Genomic DNA, 27,817 nt, shown 5'->3' with positions numbered 1-27,817 from the left:
ATATTCAATCTCTCCTTCTCATCCTCTCCATCCTTCTTATCCCCAACCCCATCTCTATTAAATGTTATCACGACAAACTGATCCTTTCCACATTCTGCGCCTTCCTCTGCCTCGTGCCATAGTGGTGTGGGGAGCTGTTGGTCGAACTTTCGTCGGGCAGCCCGTTACTGTGTTTGGTGGGCGTCGACGGGGCAGATGAGGACTGCTGACTGAGACGACGCACAGCTAGTGGTACCAGTCTCTCCTGAGGCTGAGTAAGGTGAAATTGCATTGCATTAAAATTGACAAAGAGGTATGAAAGTATATGATATTTAAAACCTATCTGAGCCCTAGAAACCATATTTCTGCGGACTGGTGCTCTATCATTTTGTTTTATCATAATTTTACAACTACAGTTAGTGTTTCATAAAATAAAGAAAAAAAAAGATTATTGTCTATGTAAGGCCTTTGTTCTTTTATATGACCATTTGTTTTGGTCGTAAACCTGTAGTGGCAATATATCTTTAAAGACAAAAATTCCATTCTCTCTCTCCCAAATTAGCAAATTTTGTAAACTGCTTTCTGGTGTCTTCATGCTATCTTAATGAATTTAGCTACATACTATGATCTTTCTCTAATGTAAGATATGCAGTGACATTAAGAAATATCATTCAAAAGACAAGATGACAATTTCTAAGAGACAAAGAGAGATGAAGACAGAAGGGGGAAAGGGTAGACAGGTAAGATTTAAAAATTACCGTCAATAACTTGCATTATTTAGAGATGAGCACACAAGACAACATTTCCACCAAAAAAAAATAAAATAAAATATATTATGTATACTTGAAATAGTGATATTTGGGCATATCTCAGCACATAGCATAGTAATCTCACATCTATCTACATACATCATCATGCAACATATTACAACATCCTAAATGCCAGTTACTGTAAATCATGAATATTCCTAACTTTGTGATCATCATTCCATATACGAATATTCATAACTTCATGGTTGTCACCATTCAATTCATAAATATTCAGGTCATCATTCAATCATGAATATTCATAACTTCATGGGAATAATTCAATATCAAGGGAGACAGGGATAATTTGTGACCGTGCATCACAAAACCAACAAAACGTTGCACCCCTTGATTTTACATGAGGTCTCAAAAAAGGTGAAATGGGTCAATCACGTCAATCTTGAGTTTTTCATGTTTTATATAAGAGCCATTCTTCTTCTGCATTACTCTTAAAGATGATAAAAAGTTCTGGTATTACCTCATAAGTTTCCCTGAACCTTGGGAGAGCTACACTGAACTGACGGCCAGCGCATGCGCACACAAACATCTTATCCGTTCATGGATTTGATATTTGTTCGCATGTGATGTGTGCGTATGCGCTGGCCGTAGTAATCAGTCTATGTAGCTCTCCCAACGTCCTCTCGACAGAGTCACATTCAGTCATCAATTCGAACAGAAAGGGACTATTGGCAGAACCAAACGTTGCCCGAAGCCTGTTTTCAAGACTTCAACTTAATTGGTAAGTCTTCAAATTGAAGAATTTTTTGGATTTTAAGTTGATATTTACCCGCGATACTAAATCTGTCATGATCCTGAATGCTACAATGCAAAGCCCCATTACGCTATGCGTATGGGGCTGCTGGTCGCAGTTAATTGCATGATTACTAAGAAATGAGAGCACTTTGGGGTGAGTAAGTCTCACAGTGTTAGTTATATGAAAGGTACTTTAACCTGAAACACGGAAATTTAGGGAAACTTTTGAGGTACCAAAACTTTTTATTATCTTTAAGTTTGGGATCATAAAATGAATGGGAAAGTGTATTTTCAGCAGGTTTTCTAAAACGCTTTTTTTTTTTTTTTTTTTTTTGGTAGAGTAGTGTGATTAGGTATGTCTTAGAGACCCCTTTTCATTTCTTGAAAATTCTTTAATAATAACACTCTTCCTTTTCACCTCAATAACTTTTGAAAGGATGATACTACTGCTTTGAAAGTTGACATTAACCATGATCAAAATGTGTAAACAGAGCATGCTTAATTTCACTTTAATCTGAAAATCGTTAAATCCCTTCATTGTTGTTGCTCAGAGGTTTACATCCTGTTTTTTGTCCCATTCATCGCGCCTTAAGCGCTTGAATAGACCCTGTACTTGAGAGCCTCCTTTTTCAGTTCACACTTATCCAGAGTGTGTGCTTTCTTTCCTATATTTAGATAGATTAGCAGAGTTCATCTAAATTGAGTCATACATCATTTTAAAGCTTAAAATATGCTCTTTCAATATCTGCCCTTAAATAAAAATCCATGTCTGGCGACCTTTTTTGGTCTTGTGATGCAGGGTCACATTTGTGAGTGGGAAATATTTAGCAACTCACAAGGTGGTTGAAAGTACTGTATACGCTGTATATTTCGCATGGGTTTTATTTTCGCGAATTTCGCGAGTCGGGAGCTATTCGCGAAATTAACAACACGCGAAAATATTACCTTCCAAAATGAATCCCTTGCCTTGATGATACAAACATTTCAGTACTAGTATACCATGTCACGGCTTACCGAACAGACCATACTGGCTAAGCTTGTTTACGTACATATAGCACTTCCACGTCTATCTACTAACTAGTATACACAGCCCAGTCGCTGTAAGTAGCATTCACACAGTACAGCGTATTAACAGCTACTTACGAATACTGTAGAGCCAATCCATTATCGCAACCCCTCATACCACTCGTCAGAAATATAGCGCGATGGAATTAACCACTTCAAAAATGTTGAATTCTAACTTACTAGTTCGCAGAGTTTGGTAAGTTTTTTTCATGCAGTGTATAAATAGTATCATTCTTATTTGCTAGTAAGTTGAAAATTCACACTTTCTTTGCCACTTCATATTTTCTCTGGTCCCCCAATCGCGAATTAACCACTCGCGAAAATGTGTGACAGCGGCAATTCGCGAAAATTTATGTATGCGAAAATTATAGCGTATACAGTAGATACAAGTTTGTAAAGGGTGACCGTACAAATAAACTTGTGAAAATACCGTAATAACTGTTGCTGATCACAATCTTTCATGATTGGTACTGGTTAGGATACAGAACACTGACATTTGTACAAACAAAATTTGAGAGTTGTGCTGGAACTGGCAGTGCAAAGTATACTTTGATTTAAAAAACAACAACAAACAAACCACAAAATATACAAGAGGCACCTACCAACACAGGCTTGTGTTTCTGGTAGTACCACCAGAATGCGTAGAAGCATATAAGGACAAAGATCAACTGTAGAAAAAAAAAAAGACAGAAAATTGGAGGAAAGGAATAAAGAACATTATTTTCATCCACACAGAGGACATAAAATGCACATCACATTGAAGGTGCCCATTCAGACTATATGGGGGGGGGGGGGGTTAAAAGGTAATTTCCATTCTTTTACAACAGTAGGATCCTCAACTGCTGCAAATAGGAGCCTAGTTGGTCCTGTAGGAAATCTCTGCAGATTTCAGTATCTCTCAGAAGAATCAGTAAGCAGTTACAATGTACTGAATATGGCAAACAAAACTAACAAGCAAATATCCATCACAATGTCTGTGGCTATTGTAGCTCCTTAACCCTAAAAAGACTGGGGGGGGGGGGGCCCTCGACATTTCGCACGATTACTCAGCAACACGCAATGCTCTCGCTGCGATGCTCTATGATTTTTTTCTTTCGAGTTTCCCGCACATTTTAACACCAAATTTGTGACGCCCGGGGGTACGGTTCTGAAGTTAAATAACTTTTTGTACATGCACGTGAGGCCGAAAATGGCTCAAAAATGTGATTTTGTGTACAAAGTCAATGCAAATTGAGTTTTTTCACATGGTTCATATAAATATGCTTATTTTTACTCTCAATGGCTAAAATTAATGTGTTCTAGGAGTATTATGCTTCAAAAAGTGTCTGCCACAAATTTTGTTAAAAAACAACAAAAACAAAAGGTCGAAAAAACAAAGAAATACATAAGAAATTCATAAAACAATAAAATAAATAAGAAATTGATTTTGATACCGATTTTTTTTTCAAGTACATTTGCTAAGAATGCCACAAAGAATAATTAGACCAAAAATGAGCACTTTGGAGCTTTATTTACTGATTTAGATCAAAGAGTCTGATTTCTCGCATAAATTAGCATAATTAATCAAAATAAAATAAAAAAAGACTATTTTGTAAAATTTAAATATAGGATCTTGTAGATTACATCGCACACTACCATTGTACAAATTTCCGCGGCGATCGCGCGATCCACAGCCGAGATCTGAGGGGGGGGGGGCCCTTTAGGCCCCCCCCCCCCCCCCCCCCGTCTTTCGAGCTACCAAAATAGCCCAGTCTTTTTAGGGTTAACGCTTTATGTGCCACGTTCACATGCCCGACTCGGTCGACGGCATGCCAAGTTCGCATATTTTACTCAAACGCACAAACCCGCCCAAACCAATCAATAAATCGCCAAATGCCACTGTACAGTGAAAGCTCCACTCACGATTCCATTCCTCTCATATGTATAGCTTGCATTGTATCATGACTGAATATCAAAGCGTTGTTACCTATTAGATTTTCAAAGTTAATTTTCAGTTTCTGTCAATGTTTCGTGTGCAAAAGTCATGCCTGTACAAAAATTTAGCTGCTGGTTATTTTGAAAGAAATACAATCAAGAATTTGTCATGAATTTTACATCATAACAAAGCTTGTAATTTGCTCTTCAACTTTACTCATTGCATGTCCTGGGCCCCGTTGCAAGAAAGCTGCAATCAATTGCAAATAATTGCTAATTTTGAAACAACCATTCTGACTGGCTCAGGGTCTGCCCTATTAAAAAGACATGCATGCAACAATGATTTTCATTGGCCAGTGACAATCAGTTGCAAGTTGCGTTTAAACGCAAAGTTTCTAGCAACGGGGCCCAGGATAATAAAAATCTATAAAAAGTTACATGGATTAAACAAAACAGAAATTATGGTTTTCTAAAGCATGCCTGCATTGCAGTCTCAGAATAATTAGTCCAGGCTAGGCTCCATAGAAAGTGCACCTAACCTTGTTTTTTGATATATACAATGTTTTTTGATGGTTTCTTGTCAATTCGAGGGTGCTGATTCCAAATCCGATTGATGCCACTCGCGTAACCTTGAGCATTTTCGGCAAAATGCAAAAATCCAAAATGGCCGCCAGATATGCTAATTTGGCCATAATTCCCGTTATGTCAATTTTATGACCAATTATTCCATCAAAGTTTTTAAAGTTTTTGTTCCTTGTGTAATTCTACTTGCACATGCAAGAAATTTTTCATTTGAAGAGGTACATTTAGCATTTTAAGCTTATTTTTAATTCAAAATGGCCGCCAGTCCTATACTCATGTACTATATGAATGGCAAAAAATATGCATAGAAATAGAAGACGAATTTTCAGTCACATACCTACGCTTTTATCAAGTTTTGCATGTGCAATGCAAATCTGATGAGTGCCAATAGCAAAACAAGCAAACAAACAAGCAAACGAACAGAAAATTTATTGTTTTTAGGCTTATTATATTCTTCTCAATACAAAACTCCAAAATGGATGCCACTCATATACCCCTGCACACTATGAACGGCAAAGTGTACATGGAAATAAACAGATTTTCTTTTCTTTTTTTGTTACTCAGGTACACTATTTATCAATCTATGTGCTGATTATTAATCAGAAGGTTGTTAGTAACAAAAGCTGTTTTCCTCAATCTGAATTTTTCCCTACGAATTTGGAAAATCCACCAAAGCTTGAATTGACGCCAACATCAAGACTGTTTATCAGAAATTATTATGTATGAACATTTGATACCTACTTTCCTTGAGATGTTTAACATCATAACATTCACTCTGATTTGCTGAATTAAAAGGCTGAATCCTAGATGATGACACAAATGAAATTTCCAATTACCTTTCTTGTTCTATATTGTCTAAAAGCGATATTATACAAACTTTTCAGTTCCCTCATCCGAGAAAGAATATCAGAGTCAGGGGGAAAAGGGAAAAAAACGAACCACCTCACTTCCTGTCGTCAAATCTCTGAAAGGAAAATAATACCCAAAAGTTTTTCATGTTAACCCAGATGAATTATATATGGTAGATTAATTTTACCACCATTTTTTCGGAGTGAATGTGTTTGAGTACTAGTATATGATGTCAAGGGAGACTCTGAGATCTGTAAAGTGCTGCCTCATTCTGAAAGCAGTGTTATAACAACTTCACACTGCTTGTCTTTAATCTTCAGCACTTGCAGATTCAGGATTGTTCTAGGTAACCAGACCAGCTGTGTTAGGACTCTGAATGATGACCTCCTTAATGGTGGCTGTAAACTAACTCCACTAGAGCTCTTTTTAACATTTACATGGTGACATAACATTCACTTCACGTAGGAAGTTTGCAGGTGATCTCGCCTTTACGTCTCATAGAAAGTCCTTGGATGACACCTGGCAGCCGAGTACTGACCCATCTCAAGACAATAGAGGAGTACTTCACCTTCTGGAGACTTTGCCCCAACCTTTATAAGATTATCATCTGACCCATGCCTTCCATCTTAATAACCATCTTGCCAACGCTATGTTCAAGGTAGCCCTCTGTGGCAAGCCTTCCAAGCATAGGCTAAGGAAGTCTACCCTCCTTCACTGGCACTCGATCACTCTCCCTCACGCTGGAAGGAAAAAATGGCAAGTGTCACCAGTGCCGTCAACGCATACCCTGACCTTCTGAACACAATAGCATGGGGGCATTTCGTGAAGCGTTTTGTCTGACAAATTTGTCGGACAAATTTGCTGTCAGCCAATCAGATGCAAGGATTTTAGTAGCTTATAACAGCTGTCAAAAAGAAAAGATCTGACAAAGCGCTTCATGGGATGCCCCCTTGAACAACCTGCCATTAATGCGTCTGAAATCCCACAAATCTAGATTTCCCTCCCGTAACTTGAAAGCTTTGACCCCAAAACAGGTTGGTGCAGATGCTGGTCTCGTGTCATCTCTGATACCACCTAAGTTACCTACAACTGACTCTGGCCTGGCAACAAAGCCATAGGGCTTCAACGGGTGGTGATCAAGCAAGTCTTCATGTCTTCATTCTGTTTCTATGGCAAATAATCGCCCTCTGACCCCTGAGGAAGTGCTGAACATCACCAGATGTGGTTGCAATTAAATCAATTGCAGGACTAATATGCATCTTTAGCCTGAGAATTCTTCAAACTTGGGGCTGATGTCGCCTGCTGCCAAACATCCAATTAAAGGGTTCTTTAAAGACGATAAACTAATGAAAGTTTTAGTTTTAAGACAAGATTGAAAGAGATCATGATGCCAAAGTGTTATCAACACCTGGGAACTGTGAGAGAACTGAAAGAGGTATCTCACATTGCTTCTTCCCAATTGGTTGATGTTTAATGAATTATTTGTACGGTATTGCGTTTGGACAGTTTCGTTCAAGTTCAAGTTCGAATTTATTCGTTTTTCCACAATAACGTAATACAAACAAAAATCTCGCTTTCTTGAGTGACAGAAACAATGCATGTAAATTCGTACGTTTATGCCTTCACAAGTTTTTGTTGTTTTAATTCAAGAAGAAAATCAAGTTTGCTCGATAATATCAAAGTGATGGAGGTTATGATCCATTTCAAACTCGCCTCAGGACTCCTCCCTTCCCCCCCCCCCCCCCAACTCCTTGCTGGTAAAAAAAAAAAAAAAAAATCTACAATGTAAAGGGTATTTAGTTGGCTCATTAATGTCCGATGTATTTTTGTCTGCACCATGTATCTCTGCACTTACGTATAGGATTTTTCTGTACTTTGTTGATATGGTTTTAGGGGAATGCATATTAGAAGCTTTGCTTTCTAGCTTCCCCTCCATTTTCAACATTATTTGATAAATACCATTCATCTAGGCTTCTTGATATATTATGTTACTATGACATTTCTATATTCAACCTGCATGTAGAATATGATGGTATATTGATTTCTTGGGAGACGTTTAGTGAACTTATATTCGTTGTTGAGACAAAATGAAGTATATAAGAAATTGTGTTAAAAATCGTAAGGTTTATGAATATAGAAATGCTCAAATATACATGTAGGCCCTCTATATTGTAAGTGACACCCAACATATCTGTATTACACATGCAACACTTCATGACAGCGTAGATACGGGACTGGAAATACAATAAATTTGTTCTATATTTCCATGCATATGTTTTGCCATTCATATAGCACATAAGCATGGGAATGGCGGCCATTTTGAATTAAAAAATGAGCTTTAGATACTAAATGAACCTATATGAAATGAAAATTCTCTTGCAAATGGAGATGGAGTAACTCTAGGAACAGAAATGTACAAAGTTTGGTGGAATAATTGGTTATATAATGCACATTTTTGTGTTTATCACGGCCGAATTAGCATATATATCTGGCGGCCATTTTGGATTTTTGCATTTCGCCGAAAATGCTCAAGGTTACGCGAGTGGCATCAATCGGATTTGGAATCAGCACCCTCAAATTGACAAGAAACTATCAAAAAACATTGTATATATCGAAAAACAAGGTTGGGTGCCTTCTAGCCTGGACTATAATGTAGCACACAGGGAATTTACACAGTGGCATATGAAGAGTTAATGAAAATCAGATAATTATGATTGTGACACACATAATTTAACTACTAATATATACTACTACTACTACTACTACTACTACTACTAGCAGTAACATTCATAATTCATAATTAGAGTGCTGCCATTTACTGGTTGAGTAGTGATTACCTGAGCCGCTAGCCAGAGAAAGATGTTGATGAAGATTGTCTGTTGGAACATCTCCTGGCCGTGTTTGATGCACGCCATCAGTTCAATCAGCGTGATTGCTCTGAGGAGGGGTGTGGTGACCAAAAAATAAATAAAAATATAAATAAACTAGAAACGTCGCTATGGCGACTGGTATGCCTCCGCCATAATGCATGATTCTCCCAATAGGCGTATCGGGTATAGTACAATGTCTTCACAATGTGTGATCCATGACAGTTTCACATGACTGCCAAATATTGAAATGACATGTTTCTTTGTCAGAAATGTCTTGAACTGGGTTTGCTATAATTTTCTAAGAGTGCAGGTACACATATTTGGGGAATTTTGGGGAAGTTTATGCATTGAGTAATTTCCAAGGTATGAAGAAAGAGTGTGATGATGGTACAAAATATATATATATTTTTTTTTTTTTTTTTTTTTTTTTTTTGGGGGGGGGGGCATTGAAACCTGGCCTTTGACCCTTAACCTTTGACCTTCTGGCTGGAAATTTCCCGGAGAATCTCCATTAGGTAATGCATGTATTAAGTTTTGAAACTAATAATACAAGCATTGCATATACTAGTATATGAGGGAAATAGTAAAATTTTGAGGAGTTGACCTTGACCTTTGACCCCTGACTATTGACCCATGACCCCTAAATTCCCTAGATAATCCCTGCCAGACAGTACATGCATATGTACCAAATTCCACGAAGATACATTGAACCATTTGCAAGAAAAGTGATATTGCAACATTTTCACCTAACCTTTAACCTTTTGACCTTTGACCTTATGACATGAAGCTCTCTCTGGAGAATCTTTACGCAGTAGTACATGTCCACACCAAGTTTCAAGAAAATATCTTTGGGCATTGCATAGATATGGGGGAAATTGCAACATTTGTAGCATTTGACCTTGACCTTTTGACCTTTGACCTCTTGCCAATGTCACTAAAATCTACTCAACTAATTGTCCCATCATACATCATCCTTGGACCAAGTTTGGTGAAAGCTGCTTCATCCAGTTTTGAGTTATCACGTAAACAGATAAATTTTAGGATTTGACCTTGATCTTTGACCTTTGACCTCTGTCCGATTTCACTGAAAAACTATAAATCAAGTAATTGTCCCATCATACATCATCCTCCAACAAAGTTTGGTGAAATTTGCTCCATCCAGTCTTGAGTTATCGCGTAAACGGATACAATTTCATGATTTGACCTTGACCTTTGACCTTTAGCCGATTTCACCCAAAATCTAATCAAATAATTGCCCCATCATACTTCATACTTGGACCAAGTTTGGTAAAATTCCAGTAAATATTACTCAAGTTATCGCGTAAACGAAAGCGGACGGACTGACAACCCGAAAACATAATGCCTCCGGCACCACTTCGTGGCGGAGGCATAAAAAATGGTTAAATCAAGCGAGACCCAACAATTTGCCCGCAAATATGCCTTGTTATTTGATCATCTATTGATGTAAGGTGCTACGATCAAAGGAAATGCTGTTTATCACCTCTGCTGGCAGTGCTACCACTACCAGCACCACTTTCATGACCATGAATACCCTAACAGGGTGCTACAAACCCATGTGGCCTGCTTGCCAAGGGCAACTAAAAATAACTCTAAGCAGAGTAATATGAACGGACAATGGACTGATAAGTGGCATGAAACCCTGCCCCAAAATGACTGTTTGAGCAAGAGGGAGAAATTTATTCTGTTATCCCTAATACCAGCATCATCTTCCAATCTTGGAGTACCATCATCATCACTATTATCACCATCATCATCGTCATCATCATCTTCATCATTATTATCAACACTAACATCATCACTATTATCATTCAATATCATTACTATTATCACTATCAATATCACCATCATCACTATTATCACTATCATCATCACTATCATCATCATTGTCATTATCAACATCATCACTATCATCATCATCATTATCAAGAGCTGGTGTGGTTCGGTGGGTGAGACCACAGGTATTGCTCCTAAGCAGCCATGCATAAAACAAATGCATTCAATTCAATGTCAATCTCTATCTTCGAAATCAGCCATGCACAAGTGATGTGAGTACTAAGCCGTATAAAGCAAAGTTAAGTTGTGAGGGGATCAGTCTAGAAGCGACACACAGACTAGAAAACAAGACTTTGGGAAAAACAACGATTTTGGATCTGCATTTCTTAATGAAGATTGATTGCTATAAAATAATGTTAATTTACTTACAGGAAAACCCACGTCTGTGTGCCCACTCTCTTGCAGTGTGGGTCAGTGATGTATGTATAGTATTGCCTGTAGAAAAAAAAAAAAACAAAATAGGGAGCAAAACAAATGCGTGATTAAAATGCTGAAATTTGTCACAAGAAGAGAAAAATGAAATGCGTATCACAGGTCACAGGGATAATCTTTCAGGCTCTGCCTCAAGATAAATTTGCTCAAGCTGCTTTTGCATAGTTCATGCCCTCTCTGTCTTTCTCTGGTTTTTTTTTTTTTTAGCTATATGTTGATAATTTTCAGTAGAACCTTGAGCATCTTAATAAGGTGGAGTTGGTGCAGCTAAGATATCAGTACTGTACCATCACTGTCATTGTTATGATCACTATGGTATTAGGCAAAAACAGAGGCAGTATACATCAATGATATATTCTTGGCACACGTTTGAATGTTACAGGCCCAAGATTCTTTGGTACAAGCATGCTGTCATATACTTTTCATGATAATCTGAACACACTCCAGAAATTCCCACCTTCCCAGATATATAAAGAGAGCATGAAGAAACAAATAAACAAACCAAATATTCAAAACGAAAAAGAAGAATGTATTCATACAAAATAAAACACAATAGAATAGGCAATTAAGAATTTTGTAAACAATATGGAAAAAAATGAGCTTTCCTCTTTTCCCCTCAGTTCATATTTCTGTCATTATTTCCCCCTAATTTCAACAGTGGATCAGTCCACTTTAAACAAATCCCTTACCTAATTGTGGGAGCTGTAATTGCACAAATGATGGTGATCCTGATAATGCCGATCATGTGGTCCGCTGGAAACACGTAAATCTGCTTCAGGAAGAACGTGTTTAACTCACACAGCTGTGAATGAAAACAAAGCCGTAGAGAAAAGGGAAAGATGAACATGCAGAGGTGCAAATCAAAGAGAATTAAAGCCAAAAAATCTGCTATAAAAAAAAGAACGTTTTTGATAATGGACAGAATTAATCCCTTAATTAAAAAAAAAAAAAAGGGACATTGCTTACAATAACCTTTGAAGATTAAGTGAGGGGATGATGTCACTGCCTCACCACATTATCCATTGGCTTGTGTACAAAAGTCTCCACTGAATACTGTAACATGAGGAATGTTCGTGAGCATTTTGATTTCGCGAATTTCGCAAGAGCCAAGATTTGCAAAATCAAAATGCACACACAAGTTCTTGCCTACACTACATGCATTGAATGTCACTGGCAATTTGCGAAAATTTCATGCTGCACAAAAAAAAATAAAAAGGTTATCGGCTTCAATTCGTAAAAATTTCATGCCACGTATATACCATGTTTTACAGTAGAGAATTTCATTATAACTTTGTCATACATGATTGCAAGAAGTACTGAATAACAATGATGAATATCAAAGGGTAAAAGAGCACGTTTATTAAATTGTCCACCAAAAACATCTCATTTCTTAATTTAATATCAACATACAAACCAGTAGCAGAGCTTTGAGGACATGACATCACTTTTCTAAATCTGATAGGTACATGAGATTGCAACCAATTTCATCTCATCATAAAAATTTTGTGGAACCTTAAAATTCCATGACTCTTGTGTGCTCGGTCCATTTTCAATGAGACTTCCTACTGTTATCTCTGCTCAATTTACTTTACATTCATTTCAGTCAGCAGGATGGAGTGATATCTCCCTTTAAAGGTCCTGTTTACCTTTGGAAGAAGTTATTTAAAAAATGTTCAAGATACATGTATCACATTTGATCCTTATGTGTAGGTCTGTTGTACAATGTATCACAAAAAACATCCTACCATATACAATTTTCACAAAAAAAGCCTAAATTTTAAGGAGATATCAGCATTTTTCTCAATAAACCATAACTGCAGACGGTTTAGTCTGGAAACATTTTTATTATAGCTATTGTTCACATTTTGTGTATTTAACAGTATTTAACATCGATTCTATTGATTCAAATTTTTACAGTGGCTGTTTCTATCCCTAATTCACATTTTAGAACTATTTTAAAGAACTAATGCTGGGTTTTTGTTTCACCAGCAAATGGTAAATTATGCCTTTAATTTCCTACTACAGTATTCTCTCTGCTCAATTTTCTCTATTCAATCTAATTCAGTCAAGTTGAGATAGAGGGATATTTCCCTTTTAAGGGGTGGTATAATTTTGGTTGAGATGGGGATTCAGAATTTAACTTCTTGAGAGATAATTAGAAACCACTTAAGAAATATGAATGAGCATACAATTCTAGAAGAAATTCAGTTTACTCAATGAAAATCTGTTTTGAAATAGCAAAGATAGCCAAAAACAAAGTAAAACAAACTGGTCCTAATAAACAGTGGGACCCACTTTTAATCAGGACATCTTTGCTCTTCGAAAATCTCAGCCATATCAAAACCACTCTTCATCAATTTAATAAACTTTTGAATTCCTCATAGAATTGTATGCTCTTTCATATTTCGTGGGTTTCTCATTTCTCACAAAAAAAGTTGGAAACCTGAAGCCCCATCTCAATCAAAACAATACCATCCCTTTAAAGGACAAGTTCACCTTCATAGACATGTGGGTTGAGTGAATGCAGCAATATTAGTAGAACACATCAGTGAAAGTTTGAGCAAAATCGGACAATCCATTAAAAAGTTATGAATTTTTGAAGTTTCTGCTCAGTCACGGCTGGATGAAAAGACTACTATAGCTTGTGATGTCACATGAGTAAACGATATAAAGAAAGAATAAAGAAAATTCAACATATTTCCATTTTTCTCGCATAACAAAAGAACATTCGACTTCTCTCTTTCAGAAGGCAGGGGGAATAATATTACCCTAAACATACGTCAGAAGCAAGTCGACGAAATGTGCACTTTATTCAAAAAGTAAAGTTTTGTGAAATTCTCTTTTTATTTTCCTTATATAGTTGTACGCATGTGACATCATACACTGTAGTAGTCTTCTCTTCCAGCAGTAACTGCGCAGATACTTAAAATATTCGTAACTTTTGAACGGATAGTCCAATTTTCCTCAAACTTTCACTGATATGTTCTACTAATATTGCTGCATTCTCTCAATCTTTATGTATATGAAGGTGGACTTGTCCTTTAAGCATCTGGGTGGAAAAAGTTCAACCTGCCCTGTACCTGCACCACGAGCACCATGATGTAGACAGCTATAACCCGTTTCAGTGACGAGGTAGGCTCCAGCCAACGGACGCTGGTCCAGCTACAAATTGAGATACAAAGACAAAGGAGCTCATTACTTGACGATCGATGGCCACTTCATGGAGGGTCTCATGTCAGTCGTGAAACATAATGGCCAGAATTCAGGAAGGTGGTTTAAATTCAAGCCATGGTTGAAATTAAGACCATGGTCTAGAATAAGCATGAAATAGGCATACCTTTGACATGCACGTATCAACGTGTATTTTTACTGGACATCTGTTTTGCATAAATTTGCATAAATCTTGGTCTAATTCTAACCACCTTCATGAATTTGGGACAATAACTTTCAAAGCAGTTTCAAGATAAGCAATGCTTCAAATTCAAAAAAAAATCTGAGCTATATAATCCTAAATGCTAGTAGACTCTGACAGATATTCATTATTGTGTTAAAATAAACATGTGGAAATAAATGTCACTGAAAATGACAATTAGTTACAGTTAGTTCAAATTGCTTCAAGAAACTAACAGTCTATATTGACCAGATTTACAAAATCACATTTTCTTAGTCCTGTGAGAGTAAATAATCTAGTAAAACATTCATCAGCATGGCAAATTTGGTCAAGGACATCTTGATAGTGACAGCATAATTTTCAGACTTTTTGAATGTTACAGCACATTTTCTCAGCCATTTGAACATCAGACTATAGCTCAGATAGTATAAAGTCAAGCAATATTAAATGGAAATATGGACATATGGATTATCTTTACTGGAAAGACCCACTGAAAGAATGGAGGGAAGTGCTCTGAGCTTGAAGCTTTTCTTATAATGGAAATAAAAAGACAATGCTCATTATCAGAACTCACACAGGAGGTGAACTGGTAAGACATAAATATGTCTTTCTTTTCATATCTCAGCAGGAAAGAGCTAATTTTCAATCAGCATATTCAAAGCAACTGCATGATCATTTGCCACATACTGTAGCAAGACTTTTGTGGCATAATGTACAAACAAGTGTAGCGTAGCACAATAGGCACTTGACAACAATTGCAAAATCTTTCCATGGGGGGGGGGGGGGGTGTGGGGGTTAAACTAGAATAGTATGGGATGACAAGAGTTAACACAGGAAATTCAACCTCCCCTCCATTATTTGACCAATGTACAATGTACATACACTATGGTGATAGTGCTTTCATTCTATGCAAGTAACACTCCTTACAATGGCAACAGGAAATTAACAGGAGTCCTTTGTTGGCTCACCTTGCTGGAGTGAACTGGAGAACTGCTCGCTTGATCTTCCCTGAGGTAGATGGAATGTCTCTGGAATGCAAAAGAAGGAAATCAACAATGTACATTCCCTTGGTGTTTACCTTTCTTTTCTTTTCTTTTTTTTTTTTCTTTTTGGTCTTTCTTCTATTCTCATCTGTTTTGTTGCCATGCCATGAGCAGCATGTTAGAGTCAACAACCTATGCCCACAAACGTGTATACTCATATTGCAGTACACGATATGTACCTGTAATCATAAAGTTCAACACAGATTTCGACACAAATGTGTCAGCCAACTGCATGCTACGGCACTGCAGATGAAAGACGGACTATGCCTAGGAACACAATACAAGTTATTAATCTGTGTTATCAGACAATCAAAACTTATCAGGCATACTATAAAACAATATGAAATGGCTTCAATAAAATTTTGAGATGGTAATTGCATCATCAAAGCTTCAAGAAGAGAAAGATGGGATAATATGAAATGTTGTATCACAAACACCTAAGCAGTCTTAACCTTTCTCCCGAATTTACGAAGGTGGTACAATTGAAACCATGGTTTCAACCATGGACAATTTGTATGGAGTGCCAAGCGTCCAATGGCCTATTTTGTTACAAAATCAGTAATTTCTTAACGAAATAACAACATTTCGTCCACAAAATGATCATTTCCTATCATGAAATGACAACATTTCGTCCACAAAATGATCATTTCCTATCATGAAATAACAACATTTCATCGACCAAATCACTGATTTCATAACAAAATAGGCAATGCAACACTTGGCACTCCATACAAATTGTCCATGGTTTAAAAAATGGTTTCAATTGTACCACCTTCATGAATTTGGGCCTCTGAGTACTTTCAGTGCCAATTGGCATAGAAACCCCCTAAAAAAAAAAACATCATACACACTGTCCAATGTCCCTTGCACAGAGAGGGTTAAGATTTATCACATCCAATAGTACAGGCTGCAGGTATGCTATCTTTCACTGAATCCTATAGCAGAAGTGAAACCATACCCGTTCATCAACAAGGAAATACTACAAGTTTCAGAGTGCTGGTCATTATCATATAATTACAGTGTATGATCTGTTTTGAACACTGCTTCAGGGTACCAACCTTTGCATATGATAACACAGTAATGCATAGTGTAAACAATATTGTAAAATCACATATGTTCGCACAAGTAATTTTATATGCTCAGCTGAGTATTCAGATGAATTTCAATTTTTTTTCATTCTGTGGAATCAAGACATTACATAGTGGTAAGTATAGCAAGAATAGTTATTTTTATGCTTTTATTCTTACGCTAGTTTCTGGTCGCGTAAAATGTGCGAAAATTTCCACACTGTGAAAATTTCCACTTTTACAGTATTTTGAAGGCCAATATCATGCACATTTTGACAAGGATATGGGAAAATTACACATATCCAGTGTACTATCAAATATCAGCAGAAAATCAAACATATTTTCTCATCTGGGATGAAAAAAACATAACTATACTGTAAAACGAAACATTTTTGCGGCATGAAATTTTTGTGAATTGGAGCCAACAGCCTTTATCGCAGCAGGAAATTTTCGCAAGTTGCCTCTAACATTCAATGCATATAGTGTAGACAAGAACTTTCATGTGCATTTTAATTTCGCGAATCTTGGCTCTTGCAAAATTCGCAAAATTAAAATGCACACAAACATTCCTAGTTTTACAGTACGATGAGATAATATCACACAAACATACTCGTTGACGGCTCTTCTACACGTACAATGTAGTTGTCCCAATTATCGCAAAGCAAAATGACAGCACTCACTTGATGCTCTCCCACTGAAACTCGGTCATCTCCAGCCGCTTGCAGAGTTTCATCCCAAGCCAGATGCCGAGACCGTTGCAGACCAGGACGTCGAGGACGATGGAGTCCCACCAGCACTCGGCAAAGTTGGCCTGGAGGTGGATGAAGAAGAGCTATGGAGAGAAGAGAAACAAGAAGCGGGATTTATCAAGGGTTGTAAACATCCATGTAAACCCAGTGGACAACAGTATGAAAGTAATGGACCCGAACTTCCTTACACATTTAGACGGTCAGAAGGTCTTTCATAACATAGCAATCATAACAGGCAGGAGTTACAAGGGTTTCCGTAAACCAATATAGGAATGACACCATAAAAAAAGAGCATCATGAAAGTAATAACACACAATTACAAGGAAATAAATCAAGGCAAGGCCTATGTGGTAATTAACAAATGCAACTATACTGATGGCACCCTTTACAGTTGAGGCACAGAAATGCATACTGTGCATTAAAAGTAAAGGATTCTTATATGGTCTTTCTTTCCTTATTTATTACAACTGACTGACAAATTGCCCTTTACTGACTTTATACAGTGTATGCATCAATTACAACTCGATGCAAGAATTCATTAATCTGAGTTCCTACAGCATCTTGGAAGGGGGGCTTTTATCAGATAGTGGAAGGTACTTCAGAAAGATTTCCCATTTCCTTCAAGAAAGAAACTATTTCAAGCATTACAATACTTCACTGTTCCTTCTTTCCTTTGTTTGTCTCCTCCAGTCAACATTGAGCAAACTTTGGTATCTGAGCTCATGTCCACTCTTTGGCTCATATTCCCCTCAACACAAATTGACCTCTGACCCTCAAACACATGACCTTTCACCCCTCTTAATATGTACATACCTCTGTGATCTCCCAGGTGATGCTGATGATCCAGCAGAGGATGGGGCTGCGAATCAGGAGTGCCTTGAGCATCCAGCCTCCAAAGTGGCACAAGGAGTACCAGTCAAAGGAGCCCCAGATGCGCTCGAATGTCACGTCTGAGCAGTTCACCGCGTACTCCTGCCAGAGGAGAAAAAAAATAAATGGGTTATGCCAACTTTATCTTTTACTCGGTGAATAGTGGTCACCTCGGCCTGTGGTATTTCTCTTTGCCCATAAACCTGATTACCTTCAAATACGAGAAGATTTTGTGCATGTAAGATGGAATGAGCAATGAGATGGCAAAGAAACTCCTTTGACTAAACCATTCTAATAATTCCCTAATCTTGGGAAGTAACTCCATCTGTATCACTTCAAAGCATTTGATGCCAATGGCATTTTTACACAGTGGCCCTCAGAGTTACATGTACAATGATGTATGTTGGCAAGATTGATGCTAGTAATGTTGGCAAGAGATGTATATCCCTCATCTACAGCAAATGATTACATCAAATGGTCTGCATAGATACTGATCAGTGATTGGTCATAATAAAATCATGTGACTAATGAAGCAAGGGTCGAAATTGCTATGCTGGGAGCTGTCAGGTCATGTCAGGTAATACAGTTCAGGAATTTGACTAGCTGCTGATGGGGCTAGAACAAAATTAATTAATTAATTTATGTAAATGATATCATAACAAATACTGTCTCTTCTATCGTTTTATTTAGATACAAGCAAACATAATACTTGTTAGTCCCTCAAGAGCTGTATTTTTCTCCCAGGGCTGTGCACTGTTTACCATCGTGAGCAGCGACTTTAAAAATGTTTTAAGAGCTATCACACTTGATGCATAGCGTATCTTAGTTGTATCCCAAAACATCTTATCATACAACAATTTTGCAATAAAGCCTAAGAAGCTAAGCCTATAAAGCCTATAAGATATCACTTTTTTCCCTCAATAAACCATTACTGTATACAGTTTATTCTAGAAATAATTCTATTATAACAGTAACTATTGTTCACATTTTTCATATTTAACAACACTGATCATACTGATTAACATTTTTACATAATTGGTCGTTTCAATCTCTAACTCACATTTTTGAACTATTTTGAAGCACTAAAGTTGGGTTTTTGTATCATCTACAAATGGTAAATAATACCTTTAGCTCCAGCGGAGATGTCAAGTGATATATTGTAAACTCTTTCTTCTAAAATGGCAATATAGGTACAATAGTACACTACCTGCATCTATGCACTGGCATTGAGTTTATGGCCATTCAAGGACAGCTTATGATATTGAGAAAAAAAAAAATTGCACCACAGCACTGAAAGTTTTGAATGGCTCAGAGGCAAGATCATGTCTGAAATTTGCACAAACAACAATTAAATTGCCTTTATCAGCAGAAAAAAATGGGAAAGTCTGAACAGAGACTACATTAAAGTGTGTGCATGGGGGGGGGGGGGGTAGACAGTCTGTAGTCCTATGTTCCTAAGGATCTTCAGTGACACTTTTAATAGCTGTTACAAAAGACATGTAACATGGTATTTGTGTTTTTGACTATACCCTTTAGTAGACAAACAGTTGCATAGGTCTGAAGCCCCCCCCCCCCCCCTCCCATCCCCCATCGATCCACCCTCCATTACACATGGCTGATGGGCAGCATGACATGTAAACAATGTACGATGGGTGATAAGCCTGTTTACATTCATAGGTGTCTCATAATGCCATCACTCAGCCTGACCAAGCTACCAGTCTCCATACCGTTCAGGTCATGGTGCGATCAAAAGCAGATGCCATAGGGTGACATTTAGAAACGAAAAAAATGTCACAGGCCTCTTTATATACAATGTACCTGCACATTTAATCATCATGCAATATCCACCTTTTCTTTTAATTGCAAATCTTTCAAAAGAAGTGCATTCTTCAAATTTGTCTACATTTTTAAAAATATCGCTGTCCATGTTGACTTGTTTTATTTCCCTCTATTTAGAGTCCACTTGTAGAATGAACTAAGTTTCACTTTAAGAGAACTTAGAATTGTGACTTTACAGTCCACAGCCAACATCCTAGCAGTTCTAACAAGAAAGTAACATTAAAACTACAAGTGCACATATGTATCATCATACACCAAATGTTCCTTCATGTAATAAAACAAACTCAAACAAAAGCAAACATTGGCATATCATATACCAGTATCATCACTCGTCAGTGCACCAAAGTGTTCATGTCACATTTATAGGTCACAGGATGCTGAAAATATAGTACGGCTGCCTATTTTGCATTCACACATCAAGGTACTGTACCAGTATATGCCACTTTAGGGAGTGTAAATTTTCATGAATCGGGACTTCCCGACAATTTTGCGAGCGGTTAAATTTGAGATTGAGGAGTACAGTACCGAAACGGAGAAATGAATGCATGCACGTCATATTCATGTAGGAGGAGATTTAATATTTTTGCCCGTTTTTAAATTCACAAACCTCAGGAAATATTTGGCATTGGATACAGTATTGTCACCCGCTATAACAAAAGGATCCTAAAGTCGCTGACGGCTGAGCCGAGGAAATCAAGTTTGTAGTCAGATCATCAAAATCGGACAAAACTATCAGTTTTCTGTTTTTTGCATAATTTTGTAGTCTAATGTATCATCTATCATCTGCCAAAATTTCGAAGCTAAATGGTCAAAGGAAAGGCAAGAAAATAGCATTTTTCTGGGCCATGGTTTTGCGACTTTCAACATGTTCAACGGAACAGAAACGTGTACGAAGATTTGGATTTAGCGCCGCAGCTAGACTCCACCCCTAGCAACGAGGGAGTGATCGTATTGGTCAGTGCGTGGCATCTTGGTTACTGATTGGTTGTGCGTAGACCACTGGCGCTAAGCTTGAATGAACATTGTGGAGGTTGCTAAGATCATACCTTCTATTGTCAAGCGGTGAAGACTGTCTTGTGTCACAAATGTACACACAAGCAGTTATGTACATGTATCAAGGCTGTATGCATGGTTGTTTTAATGTGTATGTACACAAGTGGACCAGATTAATGGAGAACATTCTATATGATATAGATATAGTACATACAGTCTGACCAGATTAGTGGTGAATTTTCTACATGGTATAAAATGTAGCTACAGTACATGTATGCATGTGACAGGAAATACATTATAGCTCACTCAATCCAGAATGAGTTAACCCATTCCAGAATATTCTAGGAAGTGCTGGCTGAGTGAGGCACTGTCCCTGTAACCCAATGTGATTGGTAGTTAATTTTGGCAATGATGGTATGCACATAGTTAGGCAGTGAGTCATCCAGGATTCCTGGAATTTGGACTTGGTAGTATGTTCAGGTATGTGGCCCCAGGTTGGAGAAAATTACAGAATGTACTAGAAAGGGGTGAATGGATAGTATATAAGCAGGAGAAATTCTGAAGTAGGCAGAGTACCTAACACCTCTGCTCTGAGAGTTACGTCACTTCTGGCTCTGAAGCGACTTGTTATAGTCAGTCCTGTGTTACCTGCTGACCTGCTATACAAACTGTGTTTGTGGAGATAAGGCCTGGGAGACATTTTGCCTGCAGAGAATTAATTTGCCTATGTTGGAGATAGACTCCATATTTTAGTGTCAACAGACATTATTACGGCAAAGCTGTAACTGGCTGGATTCCTTGCTGGACATTATAAAGTGAATCATCATTCAACGCATCAACTGGACGTGGTCGTCATAACATTTGGATTCTGCACGTTTTGCTGTGGACATATATTGTGGACTTTACCCTGGATTTATAACGTGGATTATTGCAACCAGTGCCTCTGGAGTTACATCGGAGGAATCATTCGTCGGTGCGTCAAGGATCATTCATCTGTGCATCGAACATCGTATCTGGACATTCTCAAAGGATTATTTGATTTCCAGGGATATTACATATAATGCGTGTAAGTGACTCCACTACCGATTTATAATTGTTTTTATTGATCATTATTGTACTGATGTGAAAACCGATTACGAGTCTGTACCCACAATATCACTGTTAATAAACCGCCTAAACATTAGTTGATTGTTTCTTTTGTGCGATCATTCTCAGAGTGATTTTGGTCGTAACACTTGCCTCTGATCATGATAGCGTTGGAAGGAAAACTTTATAGGCGGTTTTCTCGAAACACTGATTTCCTAAACCACTCTATATGCGCAAATAAAATCATTGATATCTCCGCAACAAAATACTTTCATGAGTCATGTTATTATATGAAATTAAAGTGGAAGAGCAAGAGAAGAATGTCATGTCGTTTTCAGAAAATTGTCCTCCCCGACTTTCGGATCCTTTTGTTGTAGCGGGTCACTATGCATTTTCTTGTCAGAGCATGGTATGGCAGTGGCGTCAGGGCAGTGAGCTAGGGCAGTTAGCTAGCTCAGACTGTAGTCTCTCCAAGTCTCACTGAGCAATGTTGTGCGTAATCATACCGTCCCCTCTAGTATTAAAAGAACAAAACTCTCTTCAGATAGGACATAAAATGGAGGTCCTGTGTGTGAGAGAGTCACAACTCATGCACATAAAAGATCCCGCTTCATTTATTCATCGCAAAGAGCAGGGTGATTAACCCGGTTAAGTGGTCCCCCCTCCTCACATCCAACTGGACCCCATGAAAGGCCAGCTACTGTAACTGAATATGGGTTATCCATCCATCTCCTCAGATGAAAAATGAAACAATCAAACAAAAGATATTCAGGAAGCATCTTGCAGAATTGGGGAGATTAGCAGCTCTGGTACAGTACACCAGGTTCCATGACATTTGCTTCTGTGACAATTGCTGCCCATGAAATATCTGCATGCAGAGCCAAAAAAGAAGTCTGCCCACAGACATAACTCTAGCCCTAATCCTAATCCTCACATCAAACTAAACCTAAAACCCTATCACAACCCTAACCCTAACTTTTTTAAAGGGAATTGGGGAGATTAGCAGCTCTGGTACAGTACACCAGGTTCCATGACATTTGCTTCTGTGACAATTGCTGCCCATGAAATATCTGCATGCAGAGCCAAAAAAGAAGTCTGCCCACAGACATAACTCTAGCCCTAATCCTAATCCTCACATCAAACTAAACCTAAAACCCTATCACAACCCTAACCCTAACTTTTTTAAAGGGAACCCAAACATAAAGAGCAATGGGAATTACACGTGAAAATTACACATTCCATCAACTTGATACTGATATATGTTAAGGGTAGCAATTATTCCCCCTGCTTTCTGAAAGCAGTTTGTCAAGTGCTTGTTCATTATGCGAGAAAAGTGAATTTTTGTGGAATTTTCTTCATATTTTCTTTATATCGTCCACACATACGTCATAACCTCTAGTAGTCTCCTCATCCAGTGGTTCCAACATCAAAACTTTACAAATTCATAAGTTTTGCATCGATTGTCCGATTTTCCTCAAATTTTCACTGTTGTGTTCTACTAATGTTGCTGCTTTCACTCAATCCACATTGCTCTTTCGGTTTGGTTTTCCCTTTAAGTCCTTGGAGAAAATAAGACTGGAGCAACTGTCACAGGAGCAAATGTTGTGTCACTGTCGTGTCCATGCCGTGCTCACCTTCTCGTGGAGGTAATACTCCTGGAGGTCCGGGTAGAGCCAGATGAGGATGCGCCGGACATCCTCGTAGGTCTGGAAGAGGAAGAAGATGAGGATCAGGAGGTACAGGACGCTGACGCCTGGATGAATGGAGGGGGAAAAAAACGAAACAAAACAAGATGTAAAGTTATCACAAGTCAACAAACTGATAAGAGTCCATCATCCCAGTTCACATTCCTAATTGGATCCCTAATCACTACAGTTAGTTGTCATGTAAGGCAGAGAGAGAGATATATAAAAGTGTTCTATCACTTGATCTAATCCCACTTCATCTAACAGCCATTTAGTCTCAACCCACATGGTCTAATCCTGTTTCATCAACCAGTTCGTCTAATGACCATGTAGTCCAGTTGCCACTTAGCCTCATTACCAGTTGGTCTACTTCCAGATCATGGGTTATGCCCATTTCATCTATACCCACAGTTAATTAGACAAAATGGAAAAAAATCGAAGGAATCAAAATCGCAATTCAACCATATGGTCATTTGACAAAATGATAATTAGCCAAACTGGACATCAGACCAAGGTGAGGATCACACCAAACAGGCATTAAAACGAAATTGATGGTAGACTAAATGAGTCTAGCCATAGTGGTGTTAGACGAACTGGAATGTAGACCATCCGATATACACTGTATTAGACCAAGTGACAATAAATTGACAGAAAAACAAAGAGAGCTACATGCTGTCAAAATGAAAGGGAATAAAAGAGGAATTTTTACCTCATGTTTTTATTTGATGGTCTTTGCAAGTATTCCTTTTCTGTTTGATTCCCAGTAAACTACGGCTGGGTGACAAAGGAAATATGAATTATGGCACAGAAGACACAGGGGAAACATTTTCTACATGTGAATTCTTTCTCTGAGGTTTGTTTCAAGCACTTGTTTTCTGCTACAATCAGAGACTCCAACCCCAAGCACCTTCTGATCTGGAGATTCTCCCGCCCGAAACCCCTAGCAAACGGGAGACTCTAAGTTGATGTGTGCGAGGCGCGAAGTTCCTTGGGTTCTAGGTGTTCTCTGGTGCTATCTAAGGCTTATTTTTTCAACATACGATAGAAATAAGTAAGAAATCCTTTCCACCGGGAGACACAGAGCCAGGGCGGGAGAAATCAGATCTCAAACGGGAGAACGGGAGATTTTGCAAAAATGGGCTTTCGGCGGGAGATCTCCCGTCGAAAACGGGAGAGTTGGAGTCTCTGTACAATACATGTACAACACAATACAATATACAATACATTATTATTAATGCCTAGTATGCTCTTCCTAGAAGGCTCAGGGCACTTTCAAAATTACAAAAATATAACATCTATAAATTCAGACTGATAATCTTACCAAATACAACTCTCCAGATGGCAGGATGAGGTCGTGTGAAAGGTCCTGAGTGAAAAGAGAAAGTGATCAATGGGACAAAATTAAGAATTACAGGGTACTTCCAATGCAATTCACCTCAATTGCACAAATCATCACTGCTCTCTTGCCAGAACATTTTGACACTACAGATACAATGTACTTGTACATGTACACAGTAAGTCACTCAAGAGTACTACCACTTATTAACCCTTTAAAGAGAAAATATCCCCTAAAACTCCGTTCTTTATTGGTACGGTATGAACATACTTCTCATCATAACATATCACACATATTTGGGCATCTTCATTTCTTCTTAACTCATTAAAATTGCAAGATTTCAGTGAGATCTTGCTGAACGGTGAAATACTGTACACTAAAGGCGCGCATACCAATGCAAAAGACAACATTGATGATACAACATTACAGCCAAAACAACAAACAAATCTTAAACTCACCATTTGGGAATGCCAAGATACTGACGATCAAGAAGTAGAAGACTGCACAGCAGATCCCACGGTAGACATTATGCTCGGTGCTTTCACTGGATCTACCAACATACCACAGGAATACTGAGTTTGGTAAAGATTTCCATTCTTGTTCTTAAAAGCTCTCCCATTTTCTCAGTTACTTTAGTCAGTGACATAGTTAAACTTTGTAGTAAAATGCCGACTTTGTCAAATTTTCCCTCAAACTACCTGCACAAGAATGTGTACAGTGCCACCCAGTGTAGGTTCTTGTTTCCAGTGTCAGTTCACTTAGAACTTTAGATTTGTCACTCCTTCATCTTAACCCAAAGGGATCACTCTTTTTTTTTTCTTTTTTTTAAAGATGAATGACATGTATTCAATGACAGGAAGTGATCACTTCAACTCTCTGAGCTAAAACAATCTGTAATTTCTAATGGGAAAGATCAGAATACAAAGTTGGGATTAACAGTAACACTGTAAAGTTCCTGGTATACTGTTCATTACACAAACCGTGTGAAGACGGTACAATGTACGTTGATCATATTCTGGCAGTGGCCTACCGGTAGTTTTCCAGCATCTAATATCTGTATCAACTGCATAAATACACCACCATCCCTTTATTTCATCTTTACCTGTTTGTTAATTTTTTTCATTCTTTCATAATAGATGAAGAAATATGTATAAAGCAAACTGCCCATTATTTGACCATAAAACGCTGTTGGAAATTTGACCATCAGCCACACGTAAAACCTGACATGCTTTTGCATGTGGTCGAATTTTGGCATGATGGTATGGGAGATTAAACCTTGGTGTGGGTTTTTTATTCCATGCTCTGAGCTAGAGGCCAGATACAGATCGCACTACTGTACTGTAAAAGTGGAAATTTTCGCGCATTTCGCGCAACCAGCCGCTAGTGCAAAAATAAAAGCATGAAAATACTTTTGCATGCCACATGTTCCAGTAGTTAATGTCCTGATTACATCTGCAGAATTAAAAACACATGAAATCCATTCTTACCCGGCCGAGCGCAAAAAATTACTTGATCGAAAATATCCACTTTTACAGCACCAGTGGCAGTACTTCTCCCTATATCTGGACTATCTGGTTCATTGTAGACCGACAATGAAGTTGAAAGGTCTACCATCTTTGAATTGATTGTGAGGACAATTTGCAACTTGAAAAGAATGCCCCTACTCCCCCCCCCCCCAACACACAAACACACAGAAAAAAAAATACAATTGTAGAAATGTCAATAATCATGGTAATTGGCATATTCTGAGCTGTGATACTGAGTGATATAGTGATAGACTCTACACTTTTCCTTTTTGCAGTTTTTTCTTTTCTTTCAATAAGTCTCTGGAAAATAAGATCTGCCAATACACTGTACACATAGAAGCAAACAGCATAATGCATGCAATCCACATCTCATCTGCACTTGTTTATATATAATGTAGGTTCAAGAACTTCTAATTTACTTCCAATTTGTAAGCCCTGCCAACGGCCCTCGTTCCCATAAAATCAACTGCAACTGCATGGCCATTATTGGCTCGGCGGAGTCCGCGGGATAAAAGTGCACACATGGTCACGCACTGACACCCTACGTACCCTCCCTGACGCCCACTTTCGACAGCCTTCTTCGGAAAGTTCTGCAACCCAGGCTCCAGCAACTGTTGAAATTTCCACTTAGAAATCTATTCTACGCTTGTGGTTATCATCACGTCTCATGCAAGCAAATTTGTCTGGTTTCGTTGCTCTATACTACGGCAGTCAGCAACATGCATGCACGGCTTTGATACTTCAACAGAGCAGGACACCGGTTGGCTTATACTAAACAGTTAGCACACCACCGCCATCTGCTCACACGGGTCAGTTCAGGCGTGCAAGCCCTTCCCGAGTCCGAGCCGCAGCCATCGGCCACACCTACCACCGTAAGATACTAGTAACACGTGTGAGTCGAGGGTCGATGCAATGCCGATGGCCCGATCGGCGATGGCATACTTACCCAGTAAACGCGAAATAAAACGTCCCGATCACAGCAACCAGAAGCAGCGTCAAAGTATGGGGTTTGTAGAAAAACTCCAGCGTTATATCTTCCACTTCTTGCTCGTTGATGTAGCGAAAGTGATCGCTCATCTCCGAATTTGAACGCTTATGACCTCTTTTCGCCATTTCCAGATTGTTCCC

General features: G+C 38.2%; 1 protein-coding gene across 1 annotated transcript; it reads right to left on the bottom strand.

Annotated features, from left to right (window-relative positions):
• On the bottom strand, nt 1–27,817 carry LOC140239537 (phosphatidylserine synthase 1-like). Its single transcript, XM_072319371.1, has 14 exons — nt 27,636–27,817; nt 25,888–25,899; nt 25,622–25,701; nt 25,149–25,193; nt 23,777–23,895; nt 18,168–18,326; nt 17,286–17,437; nt 15,464–15,523; nt 14,185–14,266; nt 11,794–11,906; nt 11,042–11,107; nt 8,786–8,885; nt 3,206–3,271; nt 1–250 (listed from the first exon to the last, which is right to left on the bottom strand). The coding sequence occupies exons 1-14, from the start codon at nt 27,800–27,802 to the stop codon at nt 68–70; spliced, it is 1,404 nt and encodes a 467-aa protein (XP_072175472.1). The 5' UTR covers nt 27,803–27,817; the 3' UTR covers nt 1–67.

The sequence above is a fragment of the Diadema setosum genome, chromosome 16, assembly GCF_964275005.1.
Source record: "Diadema setosum chromosome 16, eeDiaSeto1, whole genome shotgun sequence".
In the NCBI taxonomy this organism is placed as follows: Eukaryota; Metazoa; Echinodermata; class Echinoidea; order Diadematoida; family Diadematidae; genus Diadema; species Diadema setosum.
The sequence above is the reverse complement of the archived record's forward strand: the minus strand, read 5'-3'. Positions and strand labels throughout refer to the sequence as shown.